We start from the raw sequence: 14,507 nt of genomic DNA, 5'->3' as shown, positions 1-14,507 counted from the left end.
AACTGGTTTCAAGCAAACAGATGAGAATCTCTTAAAAAGATTAACAAACGGAGAATTTCAGAAACATAGTCAAATTCACTCAAACAAACAGACATACTAATAGGGCGAAAGTGAGCTCTGCAGCTGCTGGAGATCAGAGTCAAGAGTGGGGAGCTGGAAAAGCACAGCAGGTTAGGCAACATCTGAGGAGCAGGAGAGTCAGCGTTTCGGGCATAAGCCCTTCATCAGGATCATGCCTGAAATATTGATTCTCCTGCTCCTCGGATGGTGCCTGACCTACTGTGCTTTTCCAGTTCCCTCCTCTCGAGACAGACTAACAGTCATCATGTTTGACGTTATAGCTTATTGCCTGAAAGACTGATTCACTGTTTGTGCCGACAGGATTCGGTTTACGTTTTTGCTGTCTAACTGAGGAGATCGACTGTTCAGTGGTCTGCAACACCCCACGCTGCCTGCCTCTCCCTCCCTACTAAAAGTCGAGTTAAGTCACTGAGGCTGGAAGCTTGTTCCTCAGTCCTAATATCAATGAGTGCCTGGAAAACAAGTGAAGACCCACAATTTGCGTGCATCCCGATCAATGCAAATAAACCAGGTAGAAGGATGCGAGTTATGGGCAGCTGTCAGCGCCAAGGCAAAGCCTTCAAAGCAAGAGGCGGGGGCTAAGAAGGTCCAGGAGCAGGCAGGATGCCATGGTGAGGCTGGTGTTTTGTCAATGCCACCTCGTGTGGGTGAAGTATTGAGGTGGTTGGTGCTCTGGAAGCAGGCAGGCCTTCTGTTCAGTAGGTACAGTGGCACAATGGCTGGGGCAGGGATCCAAAGAACTGCAGCACCCAGGTACCCACTCTGCCATAGCCACTGGGCTTTTGCTCTGTTTAGCTTCTTGGTGGAGGACAGAGCATTGGAAGGAGATAGAAAAAGCAAAAGTTGCGGCTTTAACAAGATGCAAATGCATGGAAATAAGGCACTTCCCACACAAGGGCAAGATTCTCAGTCATTATTTAAGGCCTGAGTTGGAAAAAAATAATCCAGGAATTTAAAAAAAAACATTTACTCTCATCTTACTTTCCCATCTTTCTCACCCTGACTCCCACCATAGCAGAGAGAGGTAATGCCATCTTTGAAATCTTAGCATATGGATGGGACCTAAGGGGCAACTTTTTCATGCACAGGGCGGTGTGTGTATGGAATGAGCTGCCAGAGGAAGTGGTGGAGGCTGGTACAATTACAACATTTAAAAGGCATCTGGATGGGTATATGACTGGGAAGAATTTACAGAGATATGGGCCAAGTGCTGGCAAATGGGACTACATTAATTTAGAATATCTGGTCAGCGTGATGGCTTAGACCGAAACAGCTGTTTCTGTGCTGTACGTATCTATGATTGCTTTGCATTGATCATTGGAAAATTTTTTTTAAACTCTTGAAAAAGTGGTCAGTTTCTATGGTAATTGTGACAATAAATTTAATATTCCATTCGTATACAGCCACACAATTGAAATATACAAGGAAGACAAAAACCACATCGATGTTGCCTGGCTAAAGTAGACTGAGAACAAAGATTTTATGGTGGGTCAGTTGAAGAGCAGTGGAGGAACTTTCAAAGAAATTTTTCAAAGTGCTCATAAAAAGTATATTCCAGTGAAAAGGAAGGACTGTAAGAAGAAGAGTAATCTGCCATGGGAGTCTAAAGAAATAAGGCAGACTATCAAACTGAATGAGAGGGCATACAAAGTGGCCAAAAACAACACAAAACTAGAAGACTGGGAAAACTTTAAAGGTCAACAGAAAGCCACAACTAAAGAGCTATAAAGAAAAGTAAGATGGAGTATGAAAAAAAACTAGCACAGAATATAAAGACAGATAGCAAACATTTCTATAAACATATAAAATTAAAAAGTGTGGCTAAAGTAAACGTTGGTCTTTTAGAGGATGAGAAGGGGCATTTAGATTTGGGATATGATGAAATGGTTGAGGCATTGAACAGGTATTTTGTATCGGTCTTCACAGTGGAGGACACTATGAACATGCCAGTAAGTGACAAAGAGATGAAGGTAGGTGAGGACCTCGAAGCAATCATTATCATGGAAGAGGTAGCGTTGGGCAAGCTCATGAAGCTAAGGATAGATAAGTCTCCTGGCCCTGATGGAATACATCCCAGGGTGCTTATGTTCTCTGTCTCCTTTCATTAGTACTGAATGAAATAAAGCAGTTATTGGGTACACAGTGCTTGGCTCATGTCCCTTTGTAGTTCAGTCTCCAGTATATGGAGATGGTTTAATGATGTTAGCAGCTTATACAAATCATCTATATTACTACCAATGCTCTATATCAGGAGCTCCCAAAAACGCAACTTCCAAACTGGCGACAGGAAGCTAAATTATCACTTGCCATCTGTCCATTTGCTGGACCAAAACGTACCACTATCCATCCAGTTTGGGTTTACTACCTAGTGATTGCATGATACAATGATTGTTAACTAATTAAGAGACCTCAGCTTCAATTCATCTCCATCAGGCCCAGGCCTGACATCGAACAGAAACCCCACAGGGAAAGACTTCACTAGTTTCCAAATCTCCCCTCCCCCCCCCCACCTCATCCCAGATCAAACCCTCCAACTCAGCACCGCCCCCTTGAACTGTCCCACTTGTCCATCTTCCTTCCACCTGCTATCTGCTCCACCTTCCCCATTGACCTATCACCACCACCCCGCACCTGCATCCACTTATTGCCTTCCCAACTACCGTTCCCTCCAGCCCCACCTCCGCCCTCTATTTACCTCTCAGCACCCACCCACCACCACATTCCTGATGAAAGGCTTATGCCCGAAAGATTGACTCTCCTGCGTCTTGGATGCTGCCTGACCTCCTCTGCTTTTCCAGCACCACACTTTTCAACTCTGATTCTCCAGCACCTGCAGTCCTCACTTTCTCCTAGTTTCTACAGCTGCTAAAGTCATGCTGAGGTGGCCAAGGTGGAGTCTTGTGCTAAAACATGGGTTCAGACCTCATTTACACAAGATGACAGTTTGATACAGCAGCCTAACCCTCTGCTAGGAGCAACCACCCAGAGATTTGGTAAACTGGCCATTTAGCACTCAGTGATAAGGCATTCAGGTGGACAACTCTTAATGTAACACCCATTCCCAAAAGAGCCCAGTTGACCGGAGTAATCAAATCATTGCTAAGTGTGACTTAAAAGAATAACACTTTTCCTGGTTCATTTGTCACTGGAAGTTCAATGAGTAGTTTTGAAAGGCATCAAAAAAACTTAATATTAAGACTTCACGAACTGACTCCAGTAATTCTCTTCTGAAGGCTTCTTCTGAAAAAAATATGCATTGTGCCACTCCACGTTTTGTCATCTAATAGAGGAGTCATCAGGAATAAGAGAATACTTGGTGGTGGTTATCTCAATGGGGGAGCCCACTGGTGTGCAGTGGGAATGGAAGGAGGGCACACTGAGGCAGAATTGCACTTGCTGCTGAAGGAGAGAGGGGACAATAGGGAGCAGGGGAAAAGGAAACTCTTTCCTCCAACAAAGGGCGCAGAATAGCCATAATCGTGCAAGTAAAATCCTGTATGCCCTTCCCCTCAGACATGGAGGCATCAGCAAACTTGCCACATTGTGTCTGCCACACTTTTAGTAGGTGGGCAGAGCCCACGTTCACGGCTGGATGGGTGAAAATTGCCTACACGCTTAAACCTGGAGGTTTCTGTTTTCACACTCCAAGCAAGTTTTAATGATAGCAATCAGTGACGAGGACCACATTTGGCTGGCAAATTCAGTCTTCTAAACAGGCTAATATTCGGAGCACACGGAACCCCCAGTTTACTGCCCATTCACGCTTTTTCGCCAAAGTAACTCACCAGGACTCCTGCACATGGCAGGCATAGACACCCCCATCCCACCCCCCAAAACGGTCCAGGCAAGTTCTTTTGGAAACTACATCCCTTGCTAGTGTTAAAAAATCAGCTTAGCTTTTGCATCTTTGAAAAGCATTTCATCCACGGATTACACTGAATCTACAGCAGTAGATTGATCAGCACAAATAGCCTGGGCTACCATTTATGTTTATCCATCTCTCTCTGTCCAACCCCATTGGCATATACTCCAGCTCCTCCCTTATGTGCTTTAGCTTCCCCTAAATACACCTGATGGAGACACCTTCCATTTGTGATATGGCCCGTTAGTTAAAACACTCTGACGGTGAAGTTAGTCTTTGATTGTTGTGAACCCAGAACTTTTCTCATACCTGGCTGACAACAATGGGACAGAAAAACAAGTGGGTGTACAATGATTGCGCAGCCCCTGGCGTTCAGACAATTGCAAGAAAGAAAGGCCACTAACAGAAAAAGGTGCTTGGGTCATTTAATCAATTACGGCTTTCAAGTTTCAAGACTGCCGCACCCAATAAATATCAATGTCTAATTTTCAAGTCAATGCTCCACAGCTATACACAGCAAAACAGTATCTTTCAAAGTTTGTCCGACTGTGACCATACTTAGAGGTTTGGGGACTGTCACAACCGCGCCCCACCCCCACCCCGAGTGAGCGGCAGAGGCAGGAGAACCTCTTTGACACAGGAGTGGGCGTAGGGTCAGCTTTGGAACTTGTGACCCCAACCTTTCAGCTCACAACCTCATTTGGGGTCCCCATCTTCAACTTTGGGAATCCCTGCACTGGAATATCTTTGCAATTTGGATGAGTGAGAGATCTAGCAGCTCACATATTTCCAGACCAGAACCAGGTTAGGAAAAGCACATGCAGGTATGAATCAGTGGAGACAATTGTGACATATTTATCAATCCTATTGCGCAGAAGGTAATAGATTCCAGAGCAATAATATAAATTATGTTAAGACATGTTTGTGCATAGTTACTGTATCCACTATGATCCTTAGGCAAGGGAGGATTGTTCGATTGTCCCAAAAGGTTTGCCAGCAGTTTTCATGATAAGTCTATCCTTCAAAGAGCAGCTTGGTGCATCCTGATCCTCCTCAGTCTGTTTGTCTCCAAGCAAGAAGAGAGTGAGGCTAATATTCACTGGTATTACATAAAAACCAGTGAACATTGCACTGGTATGCCAGTGATTACCTGGCATAAGTAGACACTGAAAATGGCATTTGCTTGTTATCCACAGAAAAATGGCACTTCAGAACCGCCAGGCTTCAGATGGATGGTTAGAGAACATCCCGGACCCATAAAATACTCGGTCCCTTTGCTAACCCATGCAAGGTCTAACATTCCAGATGCTCCCTCCCTTGTCATGAGTCCTTTCCAAATGTCTTATCCACCTTAACACTTCTGTTAGAATAACAGTCAACAGAACAGTTTAAATACACAAGTCCTTACACAGTATAAACTCGATACCTAAATAGCTCCTTACAGCTGGCCTCTGGATAATCCATGGCAGAGGAGCTCCATTATCCATTAACCCCTTAAATCATTCCCATACAGAAAGACCAAACCAGTTTCACAAAGGGAGGCTAACTCGAGGAGATCCTGTGCGAACTGACTTCAATTCCAGCAACAGTCTTTCTTTGCTGACCAGTATGTTAGCATAGTAACAAAATCAATGAGCCCTATCTATCGCTTCCTTTTCCAAGAAGCTGAAAGCACTTCTCCCATCAGTAACATCAAAGAAGCTGGAGTTAATGATAGTTCTCAGGCTTAGCTATAAATCTTGCATTAATTTTCAACTGCTCATTGTAATTTAGCCCTGGGTCTTTGACTAGTTCAAACTGTTCCCTTCAACATTTACCATTCCTGCCCAGACAGCAGTACCAGTGTTTACCTGGAGGGGTGGAGGTCTTTTCAACATTGTTGACTGCCTTTCTAAGACCCAGAGTGCACAGAGGAACATGCAGACAGCGGGGGTATTTTTTCGTAAGACCTAGGCATTCCAGGTGCAAAGATGTTGTGGTGGCCATGAAGGGGGTATCTGAGAGACAAGTGCTGTGCTTGATTTTTGAAACAAAAAAATTCTTTTGAGACAGGCAGGATAGATTGATCTAGCCTCTTTTCAGTCATGCACCTTCCAATTTAATATCTTAGGAGATAGAAAAGATAAAGACTTGTAAATGCAATGAATGCTTGCTCTCCGGTGCAATTGTTTTCGGTGCAGACAAGAACTTTCAAATTTGAAGCTTCTTTGCTGGCTCATACTGGGGGCCAGGAAAAGTCCCTGGGCTTGTTGGCAATTGGTCCTGGTGCCGCAGACTGGAGATGGGAAATCTCAGTGAAGGTGCTCTCCCAGTTCCCCATCTTCTCAGCTGTGCTGATAAGCTCCAAATGTCGATGATAGATAAGGACTGTGCCTGTGAAGCCATTTCAAACATTCAGCTGGGATGTCACCAACTCATTGCCCATGGGTAAGCTCACTGGGTGCCATTAAAAGTGAGCTACCAAGGATGGACCAGCTCCTGGAGACTGTACCTTCGCATCGGCCTGTTTTAGAAGAGGTGCAGAGACAATTAGTGGCAATCGGATGCTCTTCAGAGAGAACGCAGTGGGCTGAATAGCCTGCTTCCACACTGTAGGGATTCTGAACTCTGACTTTTCTTTTATTCTTCAATGGGATGAGGGGTCAAGCCCAGCATTTTCACTGTCCATCTCGACCTGCCCTTGAGGAGGTGGCGGCAATGAGCTGCTTTCACCAAAACAATGGCAGCCCTGAGCTGCACTCAGGATGATTGATTTTCAACAAATACAGTTCGGTTTGGGAGCTCACTGAACGCAGGGATAGACAAACAGACATGCTCCTGTTTATCACAGAGTAGCAAGGAAAGAATATTTCTAACAAGGAACACTAAAGGAAAAAGAAAGACTTTCCTTAGAGTTAATGGAATATTACTAAAACATAGTCAGTGTCGTAATGGAAGGAACACAGCAGCAAAATAGCACACTGCCAGCCCGCAGCCCGCAATGTGATGCAGACCGGATTATTTGTTTACAGATAAGAGTTTGGGGAATAAATATCCTGGACCAATGAGAATTCCCTTACTCTTGTTTTTGAATAGAACTGTTGGGTTTTTCATGCCCACTGATGGAGCAGAGGGAGCTTTGGGTTAACATCTCAACTGAAGGATGGCAGCTTCAACTGTGTCGCATTCCCTCAGCACTACACCAGATTACAGCTTGGGATCTTGAAGAGGTTTCAGGGATCTTGCCTGCCAGCTAGAGAGCTGGCAAAAACCTGCACTCCCTCCTTTTGGGGAAGAACTACCTGCATCTCAAGTCAATGAGACAGTGGTGAGCACCTTGAATCAAGACGCCGGGAGCGGAAGTCTCTGCTAACCAATCAAAGGCTGGACCCTCTTCTACTGAACGGCACTACAAGCCTTTAATGGAGGCACACCCTCCTTGCCTCTCGCCCCCTAGAGGTGACAAGCTGGTGACACAGTTTCAGTTTTTGTGCTGCGAAAGGCTCACCCCTGCAGCTGGGTTAACTCCAGCGTGGGCTCATTAAATGGCAAGAAGGTCAACCATAGACTGCCGTGCCCAGAATGTCCTGCTGGAAGGTAAAGAGTTGAGATACTCCCATCATCCTGCCAAACGATACACCCATCCCACCTCCATGCTCAGCACCAGCAAGAATATTCTGTCCGAAATGCTCAGGTATCTGGTGTGGAGCTAAAGGTTTCTGATATAGAGCCACACACTGAGCCAAGAATGACACGACTGAAAATCACTGTCAATCAGGTTTAAAGAGAAAGCTGGCTTTATGTGCTAAGATTCAGTGCAATTTAACTGGCCTGGTTTACCAAGCGACTCATTAAAAGAGGAAAAACTATATTCCTTGCTCCTGACTGATGTAGCTTATGAGAGAATTCTTGCTCCAACCGAAAATATGTCAAAGACGTCGGTAAAGGGGTGAATAAACAAGGGTGAATTTGGATCAAAAATTAAAGTTTGAAATGCCCGGCAGTTGGCTCCACTGATATTAAGGGAAATGCAAATAGAATTACATTGATCTCTCCAGCATCAGCGCACAGTATATCTACACGTGAAGACCTCCCGTGAATATGTTACTTTAAGGGGTTGCAATAAACAAAGTATGAAAGGGATAGGGTTCAAGCAATAACTATAACAGGATAGGGATAGTGTTACAACACTTCATAGAAGGGTTACATTTTATAGATTTGTAGAAATAATGCATATTTATATAGAAATATATATTTAGAACACATTTGGGTCCTTAATATATGCTTTACAGCAAATACATTCCTTTTCAAATGCAAAACTGGGCAAGTTCAGAAATGTCATCTGAATTCAATGATCAAACTGGGGCTTTAAACCCATCCATCACTGTAGTTTTTTTCAAGAAAACATCGGTGACTGCACTTGTGCGTCTTTAATAGATCTGTTCCCTGAAAACACTCTGCAGATATGATCTCCTGCTGAGGCCTATCTTCCTCTCCTTCACCTTGCACTTCCAGCATCTTGTCTTGCTCAGTGCGACCTCTACTCATCCTCCCATGCTCAATTCAACAGGGCCACACACGGTGAGGAGCAACCAGTTTGTAAGAAATATGGAGATCAGCAAGGAGTCCTTGAGCACTGAGCACATGGGCTCCCTGTGTGGCTTTCTAACTTGACTCACAACGAATGAGAGTTGTCACAAAATATAAACATTGCTTTTCAGCAATTATTGCCACTAACAGTATCACAGACCAGAAAGAGGCCATTGCTCTGTATTTGTCCTAGTCTCCCTGCTCAACTCCCTCCAATGCTTTCCTCCTTCAGGTATTTATAGAATTTCTCTTTGAAGATGAAGATTTAATCTGTTTCCACTGGATTTTCAAGCAGCACTTTCCAAATCCCAACTGCTCAGTAAGTAAGCTTTCTCTCCTCTCACTTTCAATCAGAGTACTCTGGTACAATAGAGGAATTGGAAACAGTTTCTATTTACACCAGCTCAACTTGCACTGTGCAAAGTAAGGTTTGAACCAGCCCAACGCTAAACCAATACAAGCCCCGACAAGTGTAAAGTTGGATGAGGCGGCAGAACAGATGACAGAAGGCAGGAGTTCGGAAATCCACTAAAATCACAACAAAAGTAAAGGAATCGATATCAAAGAGTGGTGGAAATAATGGATAGCTCGTGCATTCTCACAGCGATGTGGAATATTCAAGTCAGAGGTGAGAGGCTTCTGACTTTCGCAGAGGAATGCCTTGGAGCCCCCATTTCTGACTTGCTGCCCATTTAAACCCGTACATGGGTGGGGAATTGGACACTGCAATCTTCCAACTATGCTCCTGGCATGTGACCAGACCCAACATGTCACATTAAGCAGGAGACAAAACAGCTTTTATTTTGGTCTTGCTGTTAATGCGGAAACTAGGTGACTTGCCTACAAGCCCCTTGAATATGTTTACTCTGCAAAATCTGGCACTTCTCTCCTGAATTGTGGACTGTGTGGATCGCTGGGAATCTATGGGAATTTAGGGAACTGGAGCCAAAGTGTTTAAATAAAGGTAAGATACAGATTAACCATGATCACATTGAAAGACAGAACAGGCTTGAGGAGTCTAAGGGCCTTTGACAATTCCTTTAACCTTGTAATTATGCCTTTATTATTACTGGCAAACTGAAGTACACGCTGAGGTGATGCATACTTTTGAATGTGCACCATTCCTTTGGATAAAAGGCCTTGAATAAAACCTATCCTCCTTTTACAATCCTTCAATATAGTTCTGCATTTTCAAAGACGTGTACGATTTTTATTTTATCTCAATAACAGAATTCTTTGACCATGGGGCCATTCACAAGATAACAGGGAAGAGTGGGGTGACAGTGGAATTCAAAAGCCCCAGAGAGGGGCACTGTAGCAGTTGATTGACGCTAATCTGTTCCATAGGTTGTTGGGTCTTCAATGGTAACAGTAACTTGGGGGATGTACCTCTGTGTGTTTTATACTCTTGAGAATATCATTCCATGAAAAGAATAATACATGTTCTTACTAGGGTTTGGATGTGCTTAAATTGACTGGTGCCTTTAAAGGCCACAATGTTCCTGAAAACAGAGGCATGCTGAAAACAGGTTTGAAGATTGTAAGTTCCCAGTTTCAGATCAGTAAAACAAGCTCTGCAATAATTAGCTTCCTTTCCCCTTTTGACACCTTGCAGAACAACAGACTCCCATGTTTTCATTCTGTTCTTTGTGTAACACACAAAATAATCCGACACAATGGGTGCATACGGTATTTTCTATTTCAAAGCCAGCAATCAGGGTGTCTACCAGGACACACTACATTCTTAGATGTTACGCTAAACAAACTAACCTTGGCAATAAAGAAGCTAAAGATTGGCACTAGCTACAGCGTAGCGACCTTCAGAGATGAAAACTAAATGTCCTTCGAAAGTTCCAAACAGGCTAAGATGTCTGAAGGTGATTCTTTATAAACTAAGGCTTTGCAAAATTACCCAAACATTTAAAAAGACAAAAACCTGCTCCTAATGATTTCATCGGAATGCTGCTGAGGCTAAAACAGTTAAACTATGAAGCCAGGTTGCATTGGCAAGCCTTGTAGTCCTTTGAATGCAAAATGCAGGCGCAGTTATGTATCAGAGACTCAGGCTGAGGCTCCTCACTTGATTAAAGGAGTTTATAAGATAGAGAGTTCAGGGACTCCAGAAGAAGGGATTAACGATTGGAGCTAGGCTGTTCAAGGTTAAAGATTCCTGTTGAAGGGCTTTTGCTTGAAAAATCGATTTTCCTGCTCCTCGGATGCTGCCTGACCTGCTGTGCTTTTCCAGCACCACTCTGATCTAGACCCTGATTTCCAGCATCTGCAGTCCTCACTTTTGCCTGTTCAAGGGTAAAGTCAGAAAATGCTTCAATATGCAAACGGTAGTGAAAATCTGTAACCCCGTTTCCCCAAAACGTTACTGGTGCAATTCAGGATTTTTAAAAAAATGTATTTTTGGGAGATTTTTCCGAGACAAAGTTATTGAGGGTTATGGGATGAAGTCAGGTAAACGGAGTTAAGATTCAGGTCACCATGACCTGACTGAATGTCAAGGCAGAAGTGGGTACTGCAGATTAGAGTCAAAATTAGAGCGGTGCTGGAAAAGCACAGCAGGTCAGGCAGCATCCGAGGGCAGGAAAATCGACGTTTCAGGCAGAAGTCCTTCACCAGGAATGTTGAGGCAGACCTGAGGCTCCTGGGCCTTAAAAATCAACAAAGTTTCCAATTTGAACTCTAGCTTTTACTGCCTTGGTATTTGCCACCCATTTGGAAGTGGTCACAAGAAGTTTCTTGGGGAAGATGGGTTCAGTTTACATTGCTCCTCGACAGTCACCTCCTGTAAGTGAGTTTTGCAGCTCCACACTTAAATATCTCAAAATCAAACATAACACAAATGATAAGAAAGGTTTGAGAAAACACAAGAAATTGTGGGTTAAAAGTAAATGTTGCACAAAGTGTCAAAATCGTAGAGTTAGAGCAGAGCTTCCAGAATAAAAAAGCAGAATGAAAAATGGTTGAAGTATTACAAATTGGGTGCAGATCCCCCTGTATGAGTAGTGAAACATTTATGGTTAAACAGTGAAGTATTGTTTTCAATATTTGTTTGTTTGTTTACAATGGAAGATAAAGTCAGGATTAAAGTCAGGGTGCCATGGTGGCTCAGTTATTAGCACTGCTGCCTTAAAGTGCCAGGGACCCTGGTTCAATTCTGTGAGTGACTGTCTGTGTGGAGTTTGCACATTGTCCCAGTGTCTGCATGGGTTTCCTCAGGCTGCTCCAGTTTCTTCCTATAGTCCAGGGATGTGCAGGTTAGTTGGAATGGTCGTGCTAAAATTGTCTGCAATGTCCGGAGACATCTAGGCCACGCTAAATGTGGAGTTATAGGGACTGAGTGGGATGCTCTTCAGAAGGTCAGTGCAGACTCAGTGGGCTGAATGGCCTCTTTCTGCACTACAGAGTGATTATGATTACCACGAAACAGAATTTGGAATATTTTGGATCGTGGAGTATTTTACGACAAGTGACTATGCAGAAATTAAAAGACATATATGGAATGTTTGAAAGGATAGTATTGAAAGGATTCAAAGTGAGGACCAAAGAAAAGGATTAAATCAGATAGCTTCAGAGTTAGCAGTGAAACAGGTCAAATGTGACAAAGGGACAGTTCCTCTGTAATTTTCGATGATTCCATGAAATTCTTCCTCTGCTGGTTCTCGTAAAATCACATTGACATTCATATTAGGGGAAACGTTCTTATTGAAACACCTAAGATTCTGAGGAAACTTGATAGGGTGAATGTTAAAGAATGTTTCCTGTTGTGGAACAGACTTGGGGACAAATTTTAAAAATAAGGGGCCTTCCATTTAAGGTGGCGATGAGGAAATTTCTTCACCTTCAGACGGTCATTAATCTATGGAACTCTTCTCCACAGAATGATGGAGGCAAGATCATTGAATGTTCTCAAAGGTGAGTTAGATAGCTTCCTGACTAACAATGTTTGGGGTTGGTAGTATAATAAAGTCAGGCCACAATCAGAGCTGCCATGATCCTATCACATGACACAGCAGAGTAAAGGACCTGAATGGCCTCCGTCTAACTCCAAATAAGAATGCTTATTGAGAAATGAAAATGCTCAGAGATGTAGAACGGGTTTCTGATTTGCTATTACCCACTTCACAATATCGCACAAAGTCTATGTTGACCGGAGCTATATGTCTGTTGTCTGTTTTCATTCTTAGCTCTAAATGGCAAGCCAAAGGCTATACCAGTCAGTCTACACTGAGAATCTATTGCATACCTGGTCAATGGCGTCTGGGTTTTCAGATACATCAAAGATGACAGCTGTTGCACCTCTCTGGACTGCCCGCTTAGCCTGCAAAATCAAGAGCAAGATTCCTCAGTACAAAGAAAACAGTTTATTTGCATTAAACACGCAAGCAATATTGCTTTCCCAAGCAAGACCCAGAAGTTAGTATTTCTTTTCTAGGCAAGATATGTCACTTTTCTGGGACTACAGTCTCAGCGGGTAAATAGTACTGCACCTTCCTACCTCCCATCTTTCCCAAGAGGTCCATACATAGATTCATTTTGATTTGTTTAGGTAGATTGTTGGGTAAAATGTGACATGATTTGTCACTGAAGTCATACAAGGTTAGGCTATTTTAAATAGACTGTAAATGCTGTTTACTGTCACTCTTGTATTACACAATGCACGGTGGCAAAGCTAAGGGAGTGTTCTGCTGGCAGTTCTCCTGAATAGTACTTTGAAGCTGGGTGTCAGGATGTACATGTTAGTGTAATAGGAGGTACTCTCCAATTCATCTTATCCCTCCTCCCTGGATACATGACACCCTGAGTTCAGTGCTTCCTACACAACCACGTTTACATTTCTGCATTTGCCAGCAGGCAAAAATGGAGAAATGAACCTTAACATTAGGTAATCAAATGAATAATCCTTAAGCATATGACCCTCAACCATTTCTCCAACTTCCTCTGTTACAGGCCAACGTTGGTTTCTGATCCCATGACAATGAATTGTCCTCTGATACATTGTCATCATTAGCCTATGTGTGTCAACAAGATGTGTCGTCGAGGAAACCCAATCATTTCTTCATCCAACATTTACACAGATATGTCTTTGCTTGTGCACTAAAATTTCACATTTTGGCATGGTTCTGAGAAATGTGCCAAGTCCAAGTGTCGATTAATTTTCTTTACATTGGAAGTCACTAAGCAGGAGTGGAAACCCCTGTTTAACACTCCTTCCTCACACTCTGTACCCACCTCTACCATTTTCCCTTCACAAGCAAAGGATGCGGTGGTCAATGTTGAGAGGTTTTGACCAATCAATTTAGCGATAGGTCCAATGTATGGAACGCAACTCCACACCCCACATTGTGTTTGTAAAGGGAGTGTGGGAGGGAAAATCTCAAGGATCAGCATAGAAATACAGCCAAAGAATAAACCATCTTTTGTGACATCTTTTGCTCATCAATCAACGGAATTTGTTTCTTTTCAAATTGCTCCAAAATCTGGAAACCATTTCAGTGTGAGGTCTGCACTCCCCTGAACTCTGAACAGAACTGTTTCCTACTATAAAATAACTACCTACTGTGCTGCTGGCCTCAAACAGACTTGTCATCCAGCAGTAAGCATTAGAAAAATTGAGAAAATACCCTGCTTACAGATGATGGCATCACAAGGCTCCGATCATTCTGGGCAGATCAAAATGGGAACACAAGATGACAGAAAGAAAAGTGAAAATGAGGTTTGCTCGAGGTATCATACCACTAACTACTTACACTTGTAACTCAAATACCACCAACCCTTCTAATTCAACACAGAACAGTCACCATGTTATTTTAAAATGCCTGTGGACATGAAATACCACGGCTCCTTCCTGTTCAGATCAAACTATCAGAGGATGTCTCATGATTTGTCTCACCACCTCGCTATTTGTACGTGGAATTTGCACGCGTGCCCAGTTTCCACAGAAAGGTCTTTCAATGCCAGGGGAGTAAATGGAAGGATGGATTCC

General features: G+C 43.2%; 1 protein-coding gene across 2 annotated transcripts in view; it reads right to left on the bottom strand.

Annotated features, from left to right (window-relative positions):
* znrf3 (zinc and ring finger 3) overlaps positions 1-14,507 on the bottom strand; it is a 250,490-nt gene that overhangs the window by 40,657 nt on the left and 195,326 nt on the right. For both annotated transcript variants that reach the window (XM_043715903.2, XM_043715904.2), the window contains exon 3: positions 12,768-12,842. In XM_043715903.2, the coding sequence (XP_043571838.2) occupies positions 12,768-12,842 (75 nt within the window). The remainder of the gene's footprint in view (positions 1-12,767; positions 12,843-14,507) is intronic.

The sequence above is a fragment of the Chiloscyllium plagiosum genome, unplaced genomic scaffold (genome assembly GCF_037043375.1).
Source record: "Chiloscyllium plagiosum isolate Xiang-an unplaced genomic scaffold, Cpla_swu_hap1 HiC_scaffold_24, whole genome shotgun sequence".
NCBI classification, from domain to species: domain Eukaryota; kingdom Metazoa; phylum Chordata; class Chondrichthyes; order Orectolobiformes; family Hemiscylliidae; genus Chiloscyllium; species Chiloscyllium plagiosum.
This window is presented reverse-complemented; position numbering and strand designations above follow the sequence as displayed.